Source organism: Halichoerus grypus, chromosome 6 (assembly GCF_964656455.1).
Source record: "Halichoerus grypus chromosome 6, mHalGry1.hap1.1, whole genome shotgun sequence".
Classification (NCBI taxonomy): Eukaryota; Metazoa; Chordata; class Mammalia; order Carnivora; family Phocidae; genus Halichoerus; species Halichoerus grypus.
In genome coordinates this window covers 101,108,536-101,130,441 of record NC_135717.1, presented here as the reverse complement: position 1 = coordinate 101,130,441, position 21,906 = coordinate 101,108,536, and the positions used below count along the sequence as shown (strand labels likewise).

At 44.0% G+C, this 21,906-nt stretch overlaps 1 protein-coding gene across 2 annotated transcripts; it reads right to left on the bottom strand.

Annotated features, from left to right (window-relative positions):
* Window positions 1–233: 233 nt before the first annotated feature.
* On the bottom strand, window positions 234–21,480 carry KLHL42 (kelch like family member 42). 2 transcript variants are annotated; one of them, XR_004912382.2, is made up of 4 exons: window positions 19,752–21,480; window positions 10,003–10,196; window positions 4,742–5,549; window positions 234–1,624 (listed from the first exon to the last, which is right to left on the bottom strand). XR_004912382.2 is itself a non-coding variant. In XM_036076870.2 (3 exons), exons 1-3 carry the CDS (start codon window positions 20,621–20,623, stop codon window positions 5,098–5,100), a joined length of 1,518 nt encoding a protein of 505 aa, XP_035932763.1. In that variant the 5' UTR covers window positions 20,624–21,480; the 3' UTR covers window positions 234–5,097. The 2 variants fall into 2 exon arrangements, 1 of the variants encoding a protein (XP_035932763.1); XM_036076870.2 differs by having other exon boundaries at window positions 234–5,549.
* Window positions 21,481–21,906: the final 426 nt, after the last annotated feature.

Sequence of the window (21,906 nt, the reverse complement as noted above, 5' to 3'; positions counted from 1 at the left end):
AGATCCTCCTCCCAGATCCCTCTCCTCCAAACACTAAAGTCTCTCGCAACCTCTGTTACCCCACTTGGCCCATCTTCCAACAGGACTACCGCCTCTCTAGTTGGTTCCCGTATGCCAGTCCAGCCTTCCCAGTGAGTCAGGAGCCCCCCACCTGACGGACCCGTGTCCTCTCTGCTTGGGCATGGCCCTGACCGCACAGCTGGTACACGGTACCTAACGGACAACAATTTGGCTTGTTCAGATTTTGAACTATTTTATTTGAAGAGATTTTCTTCTATGGTTCTAGTTATAAACACAGAACAAATGCTATTTGAGTGAGTGCATCATAGGCATCATTGTATTTGGATGAATCATACCATAATGTTTACATTTTAAGCCACACTTGAAGACACAATACAACCTTTTTAACAAAGTGTCAGTCATAACAAAACATAATTGTTCATTCTACAGACTATCAATTTTCCTAAAATGACCACTAGATATGAAAACATTGTAGAGACATCTAAAGACCCCCTATTAAGATTTTTCTTAGAAAAATGACACAATAATGCAAATTACATTTTCCTTTTCTTTACTAGTAATAAACTATGACATCCATTTGAGAAAGTACCAGCCAACACTACCAAAGTCATCTAAGCGGCCTTTTGCTCCTCAAAATTGACCATCTTTTACATTTAACGTGTCCTAGAGGAATGGATAAAAATGGTATCAAGTGCAGAAGTTAGCATTATGTCAACTGGTGTGTATTTTATATCGTGTTCCTAAATCAACACAAGAAAATGAAAAACAGCAAATATTCTTACATGAATGAAACATAAGGACAAAAAACCACCCTTGGATAGTGATCACACAGGCAACAACTGACTTTCAGTCAGGACTAGTGTCTTAATGACCACTTAGTAATGCTTTTTATGGAAGTGTTTTAAAGGCATACGTACAAACACACACGTGAACAGCTCGCCTCTCTCCCAACACTCACTTCCCTGACTTTGCTCCCCCTTCTCACGGGGTCAAGCTGCTGAGCCCTTAGCCAAATAGGCTGTGTGCCTAGTAATTCTCTTTAAAGCAGATCACATACCATTTTTTTTTTTGAAAGATGAAGTACAGAGAAGACTATGAAAAGTAGTGAGAAAAAAAGCATACCATTAAAACAGAAACATAGGTTGTGATGTTCAAATTTAGAGAAAAGCTGGTTCATTAGAATTGTTAGTAGATCATGAAGCAGTGGACAGACTGGGTCAGGACTGAAGAGGCGGCCGGGCCAGAGAGCCCCAGTATGCCTGACAAAGGTAGGCATCTTTGAGGACATGGGTTATAATGATTACGGCAAACATTTTTACAAGGCTGTAAGCTCTTCCAGATCAGGGGACGTGGTTCATTTACGTCTATATCCCTAGTTCTTAATACTGTCCTGCACGCAACAGACTTTCAGTATTTCTGGGAACCAGGGAACGGAGCTGAATCAGCTCAGTGCTTTCAAAGCCATTCTGGGTGGTATCTACTCACCTAATTCATTCACTCCTCTGTCTAAGGCAGGATGAGAAATAGACTCCATTCATCTCACTCTCATGGATGGGCAATGGATGCCTGGCAGCACTGATGACACGGACTGTGAGACCGGGTCCTAGCACAGAGGAAAGGAGTACTACTCATTCATGATGCCACCATCAGAGGATGGTGGCACACACGTCACATATCCCCCAGCCCTGGTCTAGGAGAAAGGCCTCCCGACAACGCACCCGTGCTCCCTTCCTGTCACTACGCTGCCTCACGAGTGCTCCGTGTGAAGCCACTGCTCATTAGACGCTGCTTGATCAAGAAGGCCAAGGCCTTTCCACTCGATTGACCTGTGTGGCCAAACAGGTACGGCCATGACTTTACCTGGAAATCTGAAAACACGGCATCTACAATGCTCATTAAGTAATCCTGTACGGAAAGAAAACAAGCATTTCCTCCTAATTCCCTCTGGAGAGAAAGAGCTTTGGGCATCTCAGTACAACTTTAACTGACATCTAAGGCATTTGCAATTACTTGGGATTTTGGTTCAAAAAAACATGGCCAAGCTCAATTCTCTTTGGTATTCATGCTTAATCTATTTGTTTCTTAATAGAATCCATAACCTTCTCAGTACTTCATTGTTACGACTTAACTCACACTGTTGAAATAATCAACTCCTACACTTTCATCAGCAAAACTTCCAAGGATGCTAAGGGGAGAGGCCTCTGAAACCAAGGGTGTTAAGAAGAAAGCCTGAAAGAATGACAGGGAGAACCAACCTCCCTCTACCATTCCACACTCAGGACTCACTCTGCCACTCAGACCATTCTTCGTAAAATAGGTTGCTTCTGGCAAGGTGGCTCCCACTAGCAGGGGTCCTCCCGTTAACTCCCCTCACCATAGTGGGAGGTTGGCACTCCTCAGAAGCATGTCAGAAAAGAAGGATGAAGCATTTAGAGAGAGGAAGAAAATAGAGGGATATTATCAAAGAGTACTATATTATACACCTGAAACTAATACAACACTGTATGTTAACTATACTGGAATTAAAATAACACTTAATTGAAAAAAAAAAAAAAAAAAGCAAAGTCCCGGGGGATGACAGGGGATTTTCAAAACAACATTCCCTCATCATAGGTAGAGTCTTCACTACAACATTGGCACCAACATGAGAACAGAGCTAAATTAAAATTATCCTTAAAATGCCAACATAGCTGATGTGCACAGCAGGAAGCATGATGACCCAAACCCACAGATCTGTTCCTATTGCACATTCCGCCTTGCCCAAGTACTGCTGGCAGTCCAGAGTAACAAAAACTTTGTTAGAAGTCTGTGTATCTTAGAGATATAATATGCCAGGACGCGCGTGCACGCACACACACACACACACACACACGCACGCACAGATAATAAGCACATATACACACACATCAAACCCGGTTTATAAAAAGAGCTTTGTAGATCAGAGTATGCCTTCACTTGGTCCAAGAATCTAATTGTTGGCATGAGGAAAACAGACCCAAAGAATGTAATCAGGAAGAGAACTGGTTGGCAGCAACAATATTACATTTTATATGATGTGGTTATTTACAAGCTAAGGTCTAATTGTCCAGAACTAATTCAACTGGCTAGAATCTTCTGAATATACAAGGTTAAGCTTTAAAAAAAGTTAAGATCTGTAGCAACAAAAGTTAACACTATCTAAAATAAATTAGATTTTTAAATATATGCAGTGAAATTATAGGTCACTGGAAATTCAATTCCATAATGAATATAAATTAATATAAATCTATTATTAAAGTACCATCCCCAAGAAGATTTCAGTTCAGAGTTTAAAAAAAAAAGGCTAAGTATTTGAGAGTGAATGGGTATGGCTTAGAAACCCTTAAGTAGTATAAGTAGAGTAGTGATATGACTATTTGGTGACAAGATCCAAGAGCTGTCTCCAGGTCCACAATAAAGGCTTGCCTCAATTTACTTAATAGAAGTATTCCTGAAAAGTTGTGCAAATAGAATTTTTACAATCAGACCCTGAATTCCACTCTACTCGTAGGCCATGGTCGTCAAGAAACCCTGTAGAGACCTTGTGAGAACGTGGGGAACTCCGCCGAAGGGATCAACCCTCTGCACCACGTCTGCGCGGCAAATGCCCACAGGAGGTACTGGATAATGTCTGCGGGACACACAGATTTGCCACGATCGTTTTTTGTCGTCGTTGTTCTGCGGACGTCTTAAAGTGAGGCGCACTGTCACTGGAAAGTTAGAGCAGAAGGATGGACTCCAGCTTCCAGCTTCACTGATTCCATTACAAAAGATCAGAGAAGTTCAGAAAGAATAACATTTCTGTAAGTATACATTTTTAAAGGGATGGAGCTAGGATTGGCAGAAGCTTTTTATTCATGTCAACTGACTTACTGACAACTGCCGGAGCTGGGTTCCATCTGATTCAATGACCGAGACAAGTAGAGCACCTTACCAAATTTCAAAGATACCACCAGAGGCCATTCCTCTTCTACAAGAGCTCCTTCCCTCTCCAGCACCAAAGTTCCACAGCTATCCTCACCTTCCCTCATAAAAGCAAAGCATGAATTAAAAGGCTAAGATTAAATTAGAAAGATGCCTGATCTAAAGGTGATAAAGTTATCTATTTTTACCTTATAAACAGAACTAAGTCAAATACATTCATTAAAAGTAACCTTAAAGGCAATTTTTGTTCTTATTTGGTCTTTCCTTCCCTTCCCATTTAAATCTAAGACTTGATTTCAAAAATATATATATATATCCATCCTTCTAAACAATATATCCTCTCTTTTAAACAATACGGAATGCCTAGCAATGCAACTTATCTGACCACATAAATTTGCAATCTACCACCTAAATGAAATAAGAGGTTACATCTGTCTATTCAGTACACATAATTGCAAAAAAGTTTGGAAAAATAGCTGAGAACGTTTTTAAGAAAGGTTTTGGGAGGACTGGATGCTTGCAAGGACTCACTGTAGGGCTCCATCATTGTAAGTTTCCTGGAAAGTAGTGTGCAAATAAAATAATTAAACATAGAACCCTATTTTTAAACCACTGGAAGTATATGTGGGTATGAATAGGGGAGAAAAGGGGTGAATGACAGTGTTAATATAGATGTTTGTCAAGTAAATGAATAACAACAACAATAAAAATCTCTCCCTTAAGGTATTAATGATATTTCAAGTGACCTAAATAAAACGGATTTTAAAATGATCTTTACCATTCACGTCAACTATTGACTTTGGCCCTTTACTAAAGCAGACACAATGAATCTTCTTTTTGATGATCAGTTTCAGTCACTGGCCCAAGGGTACCATATTTGGAAGAAAATATTATCGTGGATTTGCTCCCATCATTTAAAAATCAATAATTAAAAAAATAATAAAGTTGGTCTCTTTTCTCCACAAGTTTTCAAGTAATTAGTTCAAGTAAGCTCATTTACAGCTATTGTACATGTGACCTACTTCAACCCACGTTTTCCTCTTAGAAATCGGCCTCCCTGGAAATGGGACACTACATTTTTTTTTTCTTTTTCTGCCTTGAACCAGGTTTCTTTTAAATCCTAAGTCAGTTCAGTCATGTTTCTGCTTTATTGGGCAGATAAAGAGAGGAGACCAGCAAGTTGTGTCCAAAGGCTGGGAAACGCCTGAATGCTTCCCAACTGTCTGAGAAGATGTTGTACTTGAGGAAAACTCGATGTTCCAGGCTGGTGGACAGGGTCACGTCTCTGCTCATGATGTAGATGCCGTCGTTGTGAAGCGCGCAAGTCAAGTTAAGACCTGATTTGGACGTGTTCTCTTTGAGGTAGAGCCACTGCCGCGTGACCGTGTTGTAGGACTGCACAGTGAGCATGTCCTCACTCTGGCTGCTCCTCCGGTTGGGTCCCAGCTCGTGCAGACAGCCGCCCACGATGTAGATGGTCTCCTCAACAGATACCATCTGCTGCTTGCGAATGTGGACATCACAGGTTTCCAAGAGGGTCCAGATGTCGGCCGAGGGGCAGTACTGCAGAATGTTCATGTTGCGGTCTGAAAGTAAGAAAAGAAGCCAAATGAGGTCACGGCCACAAGGAACACCACTGCCTGTCTACGCTGTGATAAACATCTGCCCCCAGACTGAATCATCTGGTCACACAGAGGCAAAACTATTCCAGAGAAGCAGAGGTTGGGACAACGGTTTTCCAAATGGCTAGGGGGAGATCTGTTTAGAATCATCCCCCTTATCCGCATCAGGCGTGTCCCCTCCCTGGGAGGCTCTCGGAATCAAGAGGGCCAGGCCACGGCCCGCTGTGATTGGAGCATTTTAGAACCACCAGTCCAAGGTAAAAAGAATCAGAGCCTTGGAACTCTCCTCAATAGCTCAGATTTACTCACTTCTTAATACAGATGACAGGCAGAGCCCCAAGGGGATCTACTCTCGACAACCGACTCTACTAAATAAGACAAATGAGCCACGCAAGATCTTCAGGGGCTAGTGTAAAGGAAATAACACACAATTCCAAGTCAGGAGAAACCCCAGAAAGTCTCACCTGTGGCCTTTAAGCCGTGGAATCACTTGGCAATTCCATGTCCCAACTCTAACAGCAGAGACATACTCACAAAGGTTCTCTCACCCCCCTCTCCCTGTGCCTGCTTCCCAAGAGATGGCTAGTTCTTGTGTGGATAAAATCAGAAAGTCGATCAAAGGCTCCTCTAACATTATCCTGAATTCATAGCTGCTTTAAGGAAAAATACTGCCTACTCTCGTTTTGAAAAAAACACTCGTAAAATTTAAAATATCTAGTTTCATTTTTCCTTTTTTTAATTGTTCTTTTTTATCCTCTTCTCCTCTAGGAAAGAATAAGTGGCATATTTTAGCCTCAGCAGAAGGAAAAAATGCTCTGAGTTATCAGAAAGAATGAACTTTCTGTGTGTTGCTGTTGTTTAAACAAACAACAAAATCCATCAGCATAAGAGACAAGTCCGCTTGGGAACAGACGTGGAACTAAAGGGTACAACGCTTCCTGCTGACACAAAAGGACACACCCGAAGTTAGCAAGGCTGAAGGAGCTCCACCACCACCATTGCTGGTACCAAGTCAAGTGCCTCCTGAGAGGGCACAGAAAGAACGGAAAGGAGACTGAACCCTGTGTGTGCACATGTCCCCAGGCCTGTAGAAATTTCAGAATTAAAAAAAAAAAAAAAAGAAATTTCAGAATTGCTACAGCTTTAGGAAACTGTCCCTCTCTTTTCCACCCCCACTAATACCTCCCTGTATTTCTTTTTATTGTAGCTATTGTAATAGAACTCATTCCGGAGACAGTCCAAGGGAGTTTGGTTCCACGATCAAAAAGTGCTCCTTAGTAACCCAGCTTCCTACCACACGAATAAAGGACTTATTCTAGTGAGGCTTCCCTGTATTTCTCAGTTCCAGGTCTGAAGGTCTCCCCAGGTCTTCTGTAAATGTTTTCTCTCCTCACCCAACAAGGGCTCAGACCATGATGAGGTGGTTTGAGTTGGTGGAATAACCTTTTTGCTTTTACGTTGAGAGGTGATTCTGAACTTTAACAAATCACCCTTCTTCCCTTGAGTGGTTACTACTGCTTTCTATTGAATTTCTTTTAATTTCCTCAGTGCCTACTATGGAATTAATATAATCAAACAGCTACCATAAAAATCGTGAACTATTACTTCCTAAATTTTAAGAGTCTACCTAACTTAAGAAGTCAGCAGGCCAAGAACCCAACTTTGAGCCCTGCATTTTGTTTTATGACAATTATGATTCCTTATTTTAAATCCAGGTAACTATTAGGAAGTGCTGGAAAGATCCCACGCAGAAGAGGAGGGGTGTTTCAGAGTACAAGGAACTGTCCCGCCCTCTCATCTCAGAAAACCCATTTTCAACCCTTACACAAACATCCATCCATCCACATCACCCAACCATCCCATCACAGGTATTTGGCTTGGGGAATCCGGGGCAGGAATCACCATGGGTGGCCCAAGTGAAGAAGGTACATTAGTAGTGGCTTGAGAAACTAGAAAACACACAAGCAAGGGTTTTCCAGGTCAAATCTAAAGAACATTTGCTCAGCCAGGGTCATGGAAAAACTAGGAAATCTACCAGCAGAGTACTCCTTGGGTTACAGTGCTGCCTGTCAGTGCTTCCCAGCTCCTGGTCACAAGAGAAGCCAAGGGATATGTGTCCATTATGTCAGCGCACAGGGTGCATTCTGTGTTACAAAATCGAGGGAGGAATCAGAATTCTTAGAAATGTTCAAAAGCAAATAACTGTATTTACTTTCCCAGGAGCAGAGGCACACAGACACACAGAGGTACATACACACACAGCAATTCTCTGGGGGCTATGGTGTCGTTAAGCACATGAAGTTGACCACTGTACCCGAACACCAAAGTTGAAGGTAAAAGAAATGGCTGCTAGATCTCTCTCTCTCTCTTTTTTCAATTATTTGTCACCAAAAAAAGCTGGCAATTATCTTATCTTCAATGGAAAGTCACTAGAGAGGGGCACAGGGAATAGCTCCACAGGGATGAAAACTTGAGGGCATTAAAAAAAAAAAGCTCACTGCTTCCCATGCACTCCTCCTGGTCACTGCCTCTCCTTAAATGCATAAACACAGCACCTGTACTGAGTTCAACAGTGGCCCCCAAGAAGATATGTCTACCCCCTAACCCCAAAACCTTTGACTGTGACCTTATTTGGAAAAAGGGGCTTTAAAGATGACATGAAGTTAAGGATCTCAACATGAGATCATCCTAGATTACCCAGGTGGGCTCTAAAATCCAATGAGGAACGTGTCTTTGTAAGAGACAGAAGCAGAAAGGACAGAGGAGAAGATGCGTGAAGACGGAGGCAGAGCCTGGAGTGATGCGGCCACCAGCCAAGGAGCACCTCGAACCACCAAAGCTGGAAGAGGCAGGGAAGGATTGTCCCCCAGCGCCTTCAGATGGGATGTGACCTCCCACACCTTGATTTCAGACTTCTGGCTTCTAGAAATCTGAGAGAACACACTTCTATTGTCTTGGGCCACCAAGCTGTGGTTGTTTGTTAAGTCAGCCCTAGGAAACTACACCACCACTCACCATCCTCCCCACCACAGCAACTGCTTAGAGATACTCTAAGAAGTGTTACTCAGGATCTTTTGCACACACAGTAAATCAGATGCTCATAAAACACTTGACATTTAACTTCCTCTAACATAAATCCCCCAAACAAGACACATTTGGTGAAAAGATTTTTGGGCACCTACACTCTACTAGCATGTGGATTTCTGTCCTTTACAAAGTTACCCATCAGCATCCTTTCTCCATACTTATTGTCAGCGGGGCTGGAGCTCTGTCCTCCCATGTTGTACCATAAAGGAGAGAGAGGTTATTTCACTATGTCCGATATAATGGTGACTCTACTACCTCAATGTGAGTAAAAGTCCTAAGAGTCCTGTTATACCTTTTCTATAAGTTCTGGGCATTTTACAGTCAGATAAACCAAATGAAGAAATAAATTTCTTTGGCCAAGGGGCGCCTGGGTGGCTGAGTCAGTTAAGCGTCTGCCTTCGGCTCAAGTCATGATCCCAGGGTCCTGGGATCGAGCCCCGCATCGGGCTCCCTGCTCCACGGGAAGCCTGCTTCTCCCTCTCCCACTCCCCCTGCTTGTGTTCCCTCTCTCGCTGTGTCTCTCTCTGTCAAATAAATAAATAAAATCTTGTTAAAAAATTAAAAGAATAAATTTCTTTGGCTAAGAGGTAACTTGGACACAAGTGGGGGAGACAGATAAAAGGAAAGACACACCTCTTCCTGGTGGCCCACCCCTGCCTTTCTCAACACAACCAAGCTGTTTATTATCACTATCACGTGAGATGCTTCCTACCAAGAACGGCAGTATAAAACCTACTGGAGAAACTTATTTCCAAATTACTAATACCAAATACCCACCCAAAAAAGTACAGTTTAATAAATAACACAACCGCCTCCCACCTCTGGTCAGGAAAGAATTCTCTTACATTCATGTCTCTTATAATCCTCTTAGGATATGTGAACAACAGCCTCGAGCTGAGTTTCTGGAAACTGTCTGATATGTTTGTGCTCAAGAAGGAAGAAAGTGAAAACAAAGATCCACAAGGATGTCCTAGCCCTAAATTCCATAGTGTTAAATGTGTTTGGGAGAAGGATGGCAGTTACCCAGTCAAGTCACAAGACAACTGGTCACAAGGCTGAGTTTCCAGAGCAGAAAGAAAATACATATTCTCTTCATAGCATCCTCTACCCCGTTCAATTTTCATGCTCACACAAAGGCATCAAAGGTCCCTCCTGTCCAAACCACCCCTGTAATACACAACTCTCTTCCTTCCAGATATGTAAATATCCAGTATATAACGTATGAAGTTACAATATGTACACCAGAGTGTTTCCTTGGCACCCTCCTGCCCTTCCCCAGGCTGCAGAAGCTCACATAGAAGAGGATCACTTACTGGGCCCCTTCACTTACCTCTGGTGGTATATCCTCCAATGACGTAAATTTTTCCCTTACACTCACACGCAGAGAACTCAGCCAAAGGATTTGGTAAGGGTGCCACAAAATTCCAGGCATCCTGCTCAGGATTGTAACACTCAACATTAGAAACGGCCTGCCCACCAATGGCATAGAGTTTTGAATTAACAGCCACAAGTTTGAAGTTAGACCTGAAAGAGAGATACAAAGGCCCAGAGAGTCAGTTTTTTTAACTTGACATTTTCTTGACTTGACATTGACGTGACATTTTTCACTTGACAAGGCGGCAATGGCATGAACTGCTAAAGCAGATTGAGGAATGTGCTGGATATCTAAAGAAAATTAGCTCTCCAAGTTGGGTGCCATTCTGCCTGGGGACAGAGGAATGACCAAATGATATCTCAAATTTCACTCCTACCCTAGAATTCACAAGAATGATGCATTTTCCAAATTTTAGCAATTGGAGATAAGTAATTCAATATAACCAAGAGTAGTCTTGCTTAGCCTTATGCCAAGAACCACAGATATTTTGTATATAGTAGGCTTAATATTTCTTTCAGCAGTGGGAGCAAGTGCTAAGGGAAGAATGCATAACCACCTCCCTCCCTTGTGTCTCTACTCAGAATGGTCCCCATTCTTCCTACCTAGTGGGTAGGCTCTGTGTTAGATACACACTATAGCACCTCCCACACAGACAGGCATATGCTAAGGCTGGTTGCTAAAGGGTAGTTCAAAGGCCCCTTCACCACAAGCATACCAGGCAGATCACTCGCCCCCCGCCCTCCCCCACTCCACAGGAGGGCATCTTTATATTGTTTCACAACACACAACGTAGGGCTACATAAGCACTGAACTAAACATAATTTGATCCAGCACTCTGAGGGGGTCTACACATGTTAACTCAACAAATACTTCAATCAACAAATGCTCATTTATCATAATAGAAAATAATTTTAGGGGCGCCTGGGTGGCTCAGTCTGTTGAGCGTCTGCCTTCAGCTCAGGTCATGATCCCAGGGTCCTGGGATGGAGCCCCATGTTAGACTCCCTGCTCAGCAGGGAGTCTGCTTCTCCCCCTCCTTCCTGCTCATGCTCTCTTTCGCTATCTCTGTCTCTCTCAAAAAAATAAAGAAAATAATTTTAAAAAGAGAATACACTGGTTTTAAGCCCCATATTCAGTAATACAATTAAACACTGCTCATCAGCTTCAGATGCTAGATTAAAGTCTCATAACTTTTGAATTGAAAAGAAAAAATTAATTTGTTTCAATGTAGTGCACAGAGATTAACGGACTCCTTGAAGACTAGACAGGATACACATTTGGGCCAGTCTCCCTGATCGGTGCAGCAGTCCCAAGTTTACAGGACTGTGAGCAGAGCACGATGCAACAGAAAGACCTGAAGCAGCTCTCTGACCCTAGCCCAAACACCCCACTTTGCCATCGCAGGTATGGGGATAATACCCATCACAGGATGGTCAAGACAATTACAGCCAACAGTTTATCAGTAAGTACTACACTGAGATAAGATACTATCAAGGTAATTTCTCAGTTTTCTAGTGTTTGAAATAAAGAAAGTAGACCAGGTAAATTTTAGAGACCACATCTACTGCCAATACAACAATGTCTTCAAAAGTAACAATATCCTAAGAAAGAATGGGGGTAGAGGCCACATATGCACTTAAGAGGGTAGATAAGGAAGAAACAGGGAATGAGTCGTCCATGTGTGATCTCCTAACAGGTGTCCAATCAACACTGATGCACAATGACGTAGGACATGCTGGGAATAGCCACCTACTAAAACAGTAAGATGTTTTCAAAGGTGCCTGTAATGTGTACATTTAAATGAGTCTCAGTTTTGTTTTGTTTTTCAAATCAGAGAGTGAACAGAGCACTCTTCAACAAGAACCTCATATTGTCCATTAAACCTAGCCAGACATTCATATTTCATGCCAACAGACTTCACTGGGGTGGCAGTTACTGGGGGGTCTCTGCTTCATGTTGCTTACTTTTCCTGCTGCCAATGGTCCTTAAAATCTGACCATGGTGCCCTCTCTGTGTGTGCAAATTTGGGGAACCAAAGGAAATAAAGCTTACAAATAAGCACTAAATTTTACCAGCCCGCTATTTGTTTTTGCTCCCCAAAGGTACACAGATAGTAAATTTTGTAAGATCAAAACAGTTTTTAATATTCATCCAGCATAATCATTTGTCCTAAGTAAACATGTAAGGGTTGGATGAATAGGCAGTTAAAAGTAAACAATTCCATCTCTCCAGACCCCAGCATGCTCAAATTCACTTGAAGAGAAGAAGCTTTTCAATATTGAGCTGAAGATGAAATTGCCACCCCAAAACAGACCACTTAGTGAAGAGGCATACTGCTAAGGATTATGAGCCCAGGCTTATACAGGGAAATCTCAGCTCCACTACCCAACTGTTATGTGACCTTGGACAAGTCACTGAATCTCAGTTCATCTGAGACTAAGTTTCCCTATCTGTGAAGTGGGGAAAAGCACATATCACACACAGTAAGAGTTGAAAGGGGGAACACTCGCAGAAAGGGGTCACGAGAGGGAATGCTTTTCTACACGTCATAAGCCTCAGTTTCTTAACTCTGAGAGGGTCTGCTTTTCATTTGTTAACTGCAACAGTCATTGGCTAGAATGTATTCTGAATTACATACAAAGTGTTCTCTCATCCATAAATTCTCACCATGTAGCACCTCATTTCCTACTTTCTGAAAATAACTCTTTCACTCTTCACCTTCTGAATGGTGAAAGTATCAATCCAAGCTATTGTTTTTTTTAAAAAATTATCATCTCTAGTGTTTTCTTGATATTGATCCCTGACATACTACCCTCAGGAGGGTAAGAAGAATTTTTAAACCAAATAATGATGTGTTGTAGCTATATCCTTGACTGACTTACAGTAAATAGAAATAAAAGTGGAAAAAAAAAAAAAGATGCTGATTTAATTACTACTTCACTCCGAGGAAATAAAGAGCTCAGTAAATCCTTAAAAACTAAGTGACATGAAACATGCTGAACACTGGTACACAGATTAAGGGTAGCCGTATACAATTGTAGGGCGGCAGGTGACACAGAGGTCTGAGTGGCTTCAAGTGCTGGCCCTATAACTGTGCAAGCTTATGAAACTGAGCCTCAGTTTCCCCTTTGGGGAGACGAAGCCAATAATAATACTTATCCCAAAGAGATGCTGTGTGCATGAAATAAGAAGTGACATCTAGAACAGCATCTACAACCTGCAGCCCAGAGTAAGAGCCCAAGAAATAGAAACCATTGTTACAGCTTGCTACATAGAAAAGTTTGTTGCCATTAGAGTCAACATCAGAGAGAAATGGCAAGATCTTTTCTCACGTCTTTTCTCAACCACTCAGAAAAGGCTTGTAAGGTCTGTGGAGCACTCGGGTCCTTGTGTCCCCTCCTTCCCCTTCTGCTACCTACCTTCTGCCACTTCCCTATGGATTAACCTCCCCTGGGGACCAGTAGGTTACTACCTACTAGGTGTCTGAGAGACTAGAGCACACAAAGCAACTATTGGCCAAAATCAGAGAGAGTGCGGGAATGAATAGACACACATAGTTTTCTTTCCTTCACACTATTCTCCAGCTCCACTGCAACCTAACCAGAAAGGACGAAATCTCTCGAGGGTTCCACGACTCTAGAAATGCCCTAAAATACTAAACTTTGGCTCAGAGAAAAAGGGGACAGCTAAGGCTGACGACTGTAATTCCATCTCTGCCAGGAGACTTGTTTAACTCTCTCCCGGCTTTGCTGTATTCACACACAGAACAATTGCAGAGCAAAAGTGCAGGGCAATCAGAGAGACTAGAGATGTCAGAAATGGAAAAATTAATGAACGGATTTCTGCAAGAGTGGCCAGTTCCTGCAAGTTATCACCAATTAAAGTGAGGAGGGAAGGCAAGCAATTTTGTGGGCACACAGCCTTCTACATGTAAAGAGTTATGTCCTGACAACTCCTGAGATCAAATCCACATGCAGACCACTGGGCAGTGTTGCATCCCTGGACTTCAAAGCATCCTCTCAAAGACTGCTATGTACGCATACTGCCATTTTCAAGTGTGCGGGCACAACACTAATATCTCTTTCTTCCCTTCTTCTTGTTGGAGGGTGGGGGAGAGCATTACTGGTCATATAGCACCATTTTCTCCAGGGTGCAAAGGGCTTTACAGCATTTCTCAATCCCAGCGTTCCTGCCTGTCCCTTACTATTTAAGATTCTGAGATCACCACCCTATTCAGTCACTGGGGAATATGGGCTGCTCTGCATTTGACCGCTTTGTCAAAGTAAAACAGTCCAGGTACATCACAAAGGCAGTGAATCAAGGTAGATGTGAAATGCTGTGTAGCCAGAGGCCAAAATCTGCTTTTCCTCAAGGTTCTAAATTTCCTCTGGTGTTTCCAGAAACTGTGTTAGACACATTATCCGGGAACAATCCCATTCTAGGTTTCATTTTTACTTGTTTCATCATCTAAACTCAATTATAAACTCCTTGAGGACCGGAACCATGTCGTCTTTGTTGTTCGCCCAATAGTGATTAGAAAGATGCTAGACATAAAGGCTGTGGTGAAGTTGAAACACACGTAATGAAATTTTAAAAAGTAGCACAGCACCACAAAGTATTTGCACTCCACTCCCCTAAAGAAAATAATTTTTAAGAAAATTTTAAAAATGTGCATGAAGATGGTCACTGCCAGTTTATAAGCCAAATTGTAAATACTCTAAATGGTTATATCTATTCGATGGATATTTACATTTTGGTTACTCTACTTATTACACACCTTAGCAATTTAGTTAACTTTCTATGCCTCAGTTTCTGATTCTGTAAAATGGGAACCTGCCTGATATAGTCTTTGTGAAGAATAAGTGAGATAATACATGCAAAGCAGTAAGAAGAGTACCTAGTACAGAGTAAATGTTCAATTAAATGTTACCTATTATTATTTTTCAGCTATTCTAAATAACTATAATGACTGTTACAAGATAAAAATATTCACAATGTTACATTTTTAAAAATAAAATCATATATTCACTTTTATTACAATAATGTATGATATATTCCATAATTCAAAACAATGATGCATTTTAAGCATCTATTATTTATTGGACACCATGTTAGCAATAGGAGTATACAGAAGCAATGAATTGGACCTGGTTGGAAGGGAGAGAAACAAACATAAGCAGAAAACTTCAATTCAAGGTGGAGAGTGTGCTAGAGAAGCACAGAATTTGAATATCTAGTCCAATTGAGAGCTCAGGAAGGGACTCCCAGTTGAGTTGACGTCAAATCTGAGTCAAAGTACGAGAGAGATAAAGAAGGTTACAAATTCCAGTATGGCATCCAATTTTAAAATTTGGTGGGAAAAAATATCTGTGTAGAAAAAAAAAAAAAAGTAACTCGGGGGTGCCTGGCTGGCTCAGTCAGTGGAGCATGCAACTCTTAATCTCAGGGTTGTGAGTTCAAGCCCCATCCTGGGCCTAGAACCTACTTAAAAATAAATAAACAAATAAAAGTTATTAAAAAAAAGAAAAATAAAATAACTAGAAAATACCTGAGAATAACTGCAATAAAAAATATATAGACTATAACAAAGATAATAAAATAAACTTTTCCTGAAGGACCAAAAGACCTAAATACATGGAAAAACAAACCATTTTTCTAGCTGCAAAGTATTAGGAAACTAGAAATCCTCCTCCAGCTTAATTGATAAATACAATGTAATCCCAATTAAAATTCCAACAGGACTTGACAAGCTGATTCTAACGTTGTTTTTTTGTTGTTGTTGTTTTTAAGATTTTATTTATTTATTTGACAGAGAGAGAGAGAGAGAGACAGAGAGGGAACACAAGCAGGGGGAGTGAGAGAGAGAGAAGCAGGCTTCCCGCTGAGCAGGGAGCCCGATGCGGGGCTCGATCCCAGAACCCTGGGATCATGACCTGAGCCGAAGGCAGACGCTTAACGACTGAGCCACCCAGGTGCCCCAAGCTGATTCTAAAGTTTATCTGAAGGGGAAAATGTACAAAGAACAGCTAAGAGAATCAAAATAAAACAGAAAAAAAAATGGGTCTCCGTTCCACGAGACAACAAAATAGTTTACCAAGCTACAATAATTTAAAAGTGTGCTATTGGTAAAGGAATGGCAAATCTGTCAATATGGAAACAGGAAAATTAGCGTCTGATAACTGGTTGTACAAATCACAGTGAGGATTGAGGCCACGGGGACATTTAGAAAACATGTTATAACCTTACATTATACCTTACATAAAAATAAATCCCAAACACATTCAGATATAAATGTAAAAAGGCAAAACCATAAAAGTAATATAGATTATAAGACAGATGAATATTTGTATATTCTTAACTTGTAGAAGCCTTTCCTGTGCAAGATTAAAAGCTAACAGGATATACATGACAAATTTGACTCCAAAAACATTTAAATTTCTTCATGTAAGAATACATGATAAACCTGACGTCCAAAACTGGAGGCTCACAATGCCAGTGTTGTCCTACGATTTGTTCAGTCTGCAAGGTTTTGTTATTGTTGATGTTGGTTTTTTCAATGCAGTAAGTTGCCAGCCTTTAAAAATCAGGGCATCTGGTTGTCTGGCAATGCCATTCCTCACTTCTAGGGGGCAGCAACGAGCTGTGGCTGAGAGAGGAGGGGCCCTCTCCTGGTGGGGTGGTAGCTCTCTGCTTCATCATCACTCCAACCCACCCCTCTACTCATTGACTTCACCAGCCTGGTCACTTTAGGGATTTCATTTTTGAGGCCTTCCAGTAAAATAAAGGCGGGGGGAAACAGTGCAACACTGCCTAAGAGACAAGAGATTAATTCTACATATGTAAATAGAATTTTTAAAAAGAATATGAAAAAGATAAACCAATTTTCTTTTTCATTGGCAAAGGCCACTTATAAAATATATACAAAAGGCCAGTAGACATCTGAGAGGAAAAATTTCTCTTCCAAGCAGAAAGAGTCACATCAGTGTTTGCCCATTGGATTGGTAAAAATAAAAAATGATGATAATATCTTGTCTTGGCAAGAGTATAGGAACTGGCAAGCTCAGACACTGTTGATAGGAGAGGAAATCTGAACAATGTTTTAATGGGCAATTTGGCAGGAGCTACCAAAATTTAAAACGTATATACACTTTGGCCTACCTATATAGGGATTCCAGGAATTTGCCATATAGGACTACTGATATATGCCTGCTAAGATAGGCACATATATGCCAAGACGTTCAATATAGCATTTTTTTTTAAGATCTTATTTATTTGAGAGAGAGAGAGAGTGAGCGAGTGAGAGAGCACGAGTGGGGGGAGGGGCAGAGGGAAAGGGAGAAGCAGACTCCCTGCGGAGCAGGGAGCCTGACATAGGACTCGATCCCAGGACCCAGGGATCATGACCTGAGCCGACGGCAGATGCTTAAGATGCTTAACCGACTGAGCCACCCAGGCGTCCCAATATAGCATGGTTAATAATGGCAAATAGAAGCAACTTAAATGCTTATGAATAAGGGAGGGGCTGATTACATTATGGTACAGCCATAGGCTGGAATACTATACAGCTCTTAATGAGAGTGAGACGGCTCTACATTTGTTGATGTAGAAAAAACTCTCCAAGTGGAAATATTAATGGTCATAATAATCAGCACAGCCTAATCAACTCTAAGGTAAAAATATATGTAAGATGCATACACACCCTTACATGTACATGCATATGTACATTTTTCCCTGCTAACAATTATCAACATACTTATGTTTATATAAGTGCACATTTACAACATATATTTACAAATGTATAATATATAAATATATATCAACAGATACACATATCTTTTACTCTGTGGTTTTTCACGTCATTCGTAATTTTTCAAAGTATGTATTCATGCATTACTTGAATACCTTTTTTTTTCCCCAAGAACAGAAAGGATATTCCTACATAGAAAAAGAAAAAAGAAAAAAAGACTACCAAGGATTTGTAAAGAAAGCAAAGGGGACACCTGGGTGGCTCAGTTGGTTAAGCATCTGACTCTTGATTTTGGCTCAGGTCATGATGTGTCAGCATCATGAGATGGAGACCCGCAACAGGCTCTGTGCTGGACATGGAGCCTGCTTAAGATTCTCTCCCTCTCTCTCCCTCTGCCCCTCCCCCTTTCTCTAAAAAAAAAAAAAAGAATTCTGTGAGGTGTTAGAGTTCAAGCTGGATGGGGGGGGAGCCTATTGAGCACCAGCTGATACAGCTGGAGACATGTGTGTAGAAGTGACAGACAACCTGCTAGACCTTCCACCCCGAATCTGAGCGCCATCCATAACCACTGAATGGTCTTTGATACTTCAATTAAAGCTCTTAGAATTTGCCTTAAAAATAACACTTCTGATACCAAATCTTAAACACAGTATCATCTCAGTGGTATAAATAATACACTAAAAAGGGCTTGGAAGAAAACATGCCAACCTGTACATGGTATTGCCTCTGTGAGGGAGGGAGTAGGAGTGATAGTCTTTCTGTTTCTTGATTCTTTTCCATTTTTCCACTTTTCTAGAATAATTATGTATTATTTTCATCATCAGAAAAAAAAAGACCACCTTCCTGAAGGAATTTTATGTTATAGTAGAAATAAGGCCACTGGTCCCTCCTGGCCTTGGGTAACCGTAAGTCAAGTAAGTATGTGTAATGGTCTTCCAATTCCTGTTACGACTTTCTTTGCCCGGTGGTGAGTCCCCCAACTACTTGCTCAACACTTCAGAGTAGGGCCCATGTGGGGGTTGAGCTGGATACAAGTGGACCAGAAGAAAAAGTAGTCCTGTCCTTTTGTGGGTCACACTGATTCTTCTCCCAACTTGTGTGTGAATGGCTCCGGGCCATCTTGAGTCCTACCATCTTTCTTTCCTACCATCTCTCCCTGTATCTGCTCTGCTCTTTTTTTCCCCTTCCTTTTCCTTTCCTAGCTCCATTCCCTACTCTCCTTCCCCTCCCCTCCCCTCCTCCTTTTCCTGTCTTCAAGTCACCCAAGGGCATGTTGGGAGGGATTTGAGGATGGGAAGGGAGAAGGTTGGGTGGACTGAAATGTTCTAATTCTGTAGGTGACCACTGCCAGGCTCAAATCTTGGATCAATGACGAAACTGTCTGGGAAGGAAGGGAGATGCAAAAGAGAGGACACAAAATAAGAAAGGCAATCCGATGTACAATTCTAATGGTTATCTCCTGAGCACAGATTGGGGCCCCAGTGTGGAAAGCTTCAAAGTCAATCACAACAACAAAATCTTCCCAAGACAGCATTACAGGTCACTGCCCAGTGTGTCACTGTAATGAGGATTAGAGCCTAAAAAATAAAAAAGGTAAAAATGAAAGCAAACTTTAAAAAGTTTTCTTTTAACGTATCCTTTTAGGAAACCACAGACATCTTTTTTTTCCCCCCACTGGGAGAGAGGCAAAAAAAAAAAAAAAGGCAGTTTGCCTCAAAGCACAATACCTGCAAGGAGACTACTCAGCTAGTTGACCTCACAGGGACCACTTCTTCCTCGCAAGTTCTCAGTTCCTTGGGAACTTTGCCAGAGTCAAGGCCAGCGACACTCCTGAAGATGTCATCCCCACCTCAGCACAACCTCCTGTGACTGCCCAGTAAGCACCAGGGGAATGAAGTAACTAATGAGCAAGTGAATGAATGGGAACGGGAAAGAAGCAGCACGGCTGGGTGCTTACCTCTTCTGGTTCATGGAGGCCACCTGGAGCCACTCGTTGGTGCTGGGGTTGTAGGAGTGCGCAGCCGAGATCTCCTGGCTAGTGATCCTATACCCGCCCACTATGAAGAGGTAGTTGTCCAGGATGGCGGACCCGTAACCCCTGACGTTCACCAGGTCGGGAGGAAGGTTGTTGGCCAGCGGGAACCAACGTTCAGTCATCTCCTCATACCTGAGCATGGACGGGGGCTCCCCTTGGTAGGGGTGAGGGGCCAGGGGTCCCCCCAAGAAATCCCCCAGGGCTACGAGGACGGGAGTCCCGGCCATCCGGGCCTCTCTCAGCCTCTGCTTCAGGCTGACATCGCCGGGGGCTTGAGGAGGAGCCCCCAGGAGGTGGAACTGGGGCTTGCACAGCACCTCGTGGAAGTGGACCACCATGAAGCGCAGGCAGGCCTCCTGCAGGTCGGGCAGCCCGTACACCTGCGCCAGGCGGTACAGCTCCAGGCAGTTGGTGAGCCGCACCTGGGACAGCAGCAGCTGCAGCAGAGACGTGACCTGAAGGAAGGAGGCCGCTTCCACCAGCTCCGCCAGCAGGCTCACCTCGTCCATGTCCTCTTCCTCCTCCACCCCGCCGCCCTTCTCCGCCCGCGGGCCCAGGAGCCAGCCTTCGCGGGCCCCGCCGGCGTTGATGAAGTCCAGCACCAGGCGCAGGCCCGGGGCGCTGAGGCCGCGCAGCTGCTGCACCTCGGGGCCGCCGGCCTCCTGGCTCAGGGCCTCGCGCATGCCGGAGCGGTAGAGGGCGCGGAAGTAGTCGCTCTGCTCGATAAGCTTCCTCTTGCTCACCGGGTAGCAGCGGTCCTCCAGGCGGATCTGCACCATCTCCTCGGCCGACATGGCTGGGGGGCCGGGGGCCGCGGGGGTGCCCGCCAGCTCTGCGCGCTCGCCTCCCCGCCCCCACGCGCTCGCCGGGTTCCGGGTTGGGCGCGCCGAGGGATGGCGCCGCCGAGGAGGAGGGAGGCGACGGGCCGCCGCCCGCTCCCGCGTTCGCCCAGCCTATCTGGGTCGCGGCGGCGCCCCCGGGGCAGCCCCTCCTCCCGGTCCCGGGGGCCGCGGCCCTGCCCGTCTGCTCTCCCTCAGCGCCAAAAAAGGCCCGGCTGCGCGCGCCGGGCGTCGGGAGGCGGCCGCTGTCCTCGCTCGGGTTCTCCGGGCCGCGTCAGCCGCCGAGGGGATCCCAGCCCCCAGCCTGCAGCCTCCTCCCACGCCTCGCCTCTCACTTCCGCCCGCAGGACCCCTGCTGCCCGCCAGACCTGCGAGCCGGATCCGGCTTTCGGGGAGGGCAGGAGGGCTGCGGGCCCCGGCGCCCGGGCTGCGGCCGCGTCCCCGCAAGCCTCCCCCGCACGCCGGGCGCAGCGGCTCTGCGGCCTGCGGGGTCCGCGGCGATGCGCCGAGGGTGGAGGAGGGGACCGGAGACGAGGTGAAGCCAGTCCGCTCTTTCTTCCACGCTGCTTTACAAGCGGGGAGAGAGAGAGCAGAAGAAACAGGCGTGGGGGGGACCGGGATGAAGGGAGTCTGGGGTCCTGGGAGTCAAAATAACATCACATCTGGGATCGCCCATCTAGCCCAATCCGGCATAGTGTCCCAGGGGGGATGAGGCACGTAGGCCGTCTCTGCCCACGCAGGTGACACCTAGAGCTGATTCTTCGCCATGGTCATCGTGTAGGAGCCATCTTGCAGAAAGAAGGTCCAGGCAGATGGCAGCAGGTTCTGCAGGGCTCACTGGGGTGCACAGTACAGCAGATGAAAAGGGTCGGGAAGCAGAGGAGCTTGTATTTGCTGCTGGAGGCTGTTAATCCTCTTTATGCTATTAAAAGAAAGACAGGAGTGCAACTCAATTTAAGTTACTTCAATTTGGTTGGGCCAGCCATGACCTAACGTGATCCTTTGGGCAGAAGGTCTGGCCGCTTTTGGTCATACTGGCCTACAGAGGTGGCTTTTCTTGCCACCCTATGTTCCCCTGCCCATGCCCCCATGCCGGCTGAGGACTACTTAAGGAGGGACCACTTCTTCCCGGCCTTCTCTCACTGAACGTTGCAAAGAAATGCATAGAAAGCTCACCCCAAATAATGAGGACCTCCTGTTACTCATGAGATATGAATTAATTTTAGAAGGGGGTGAGG

Bases quoted from the DNA above. Each gene is read 5' to 3' on its own strand.
- KLHL42 (XM_036076870.2), bottom strand. From the start codon at position 20,623: ATGTCGGCCGAGGAGATGGTGCAGATCCGCCTGGAGGACCGCTGCTAC. The intron at 10,197-19,751 runs GTAAGCACCCAG...TCTCTCTTTCAG, and splicing joins GCCTCCATGAACCAGAAGAG to GTCTAACTTCAAACTTGTGG. The intron at 5,550-10,002 runs GTAAGTGAAGGG...TCTTACTTTCAG, and splicing joins TGGAGGATATACCACCAGAG to ACCGCAACATGAACATTCTG.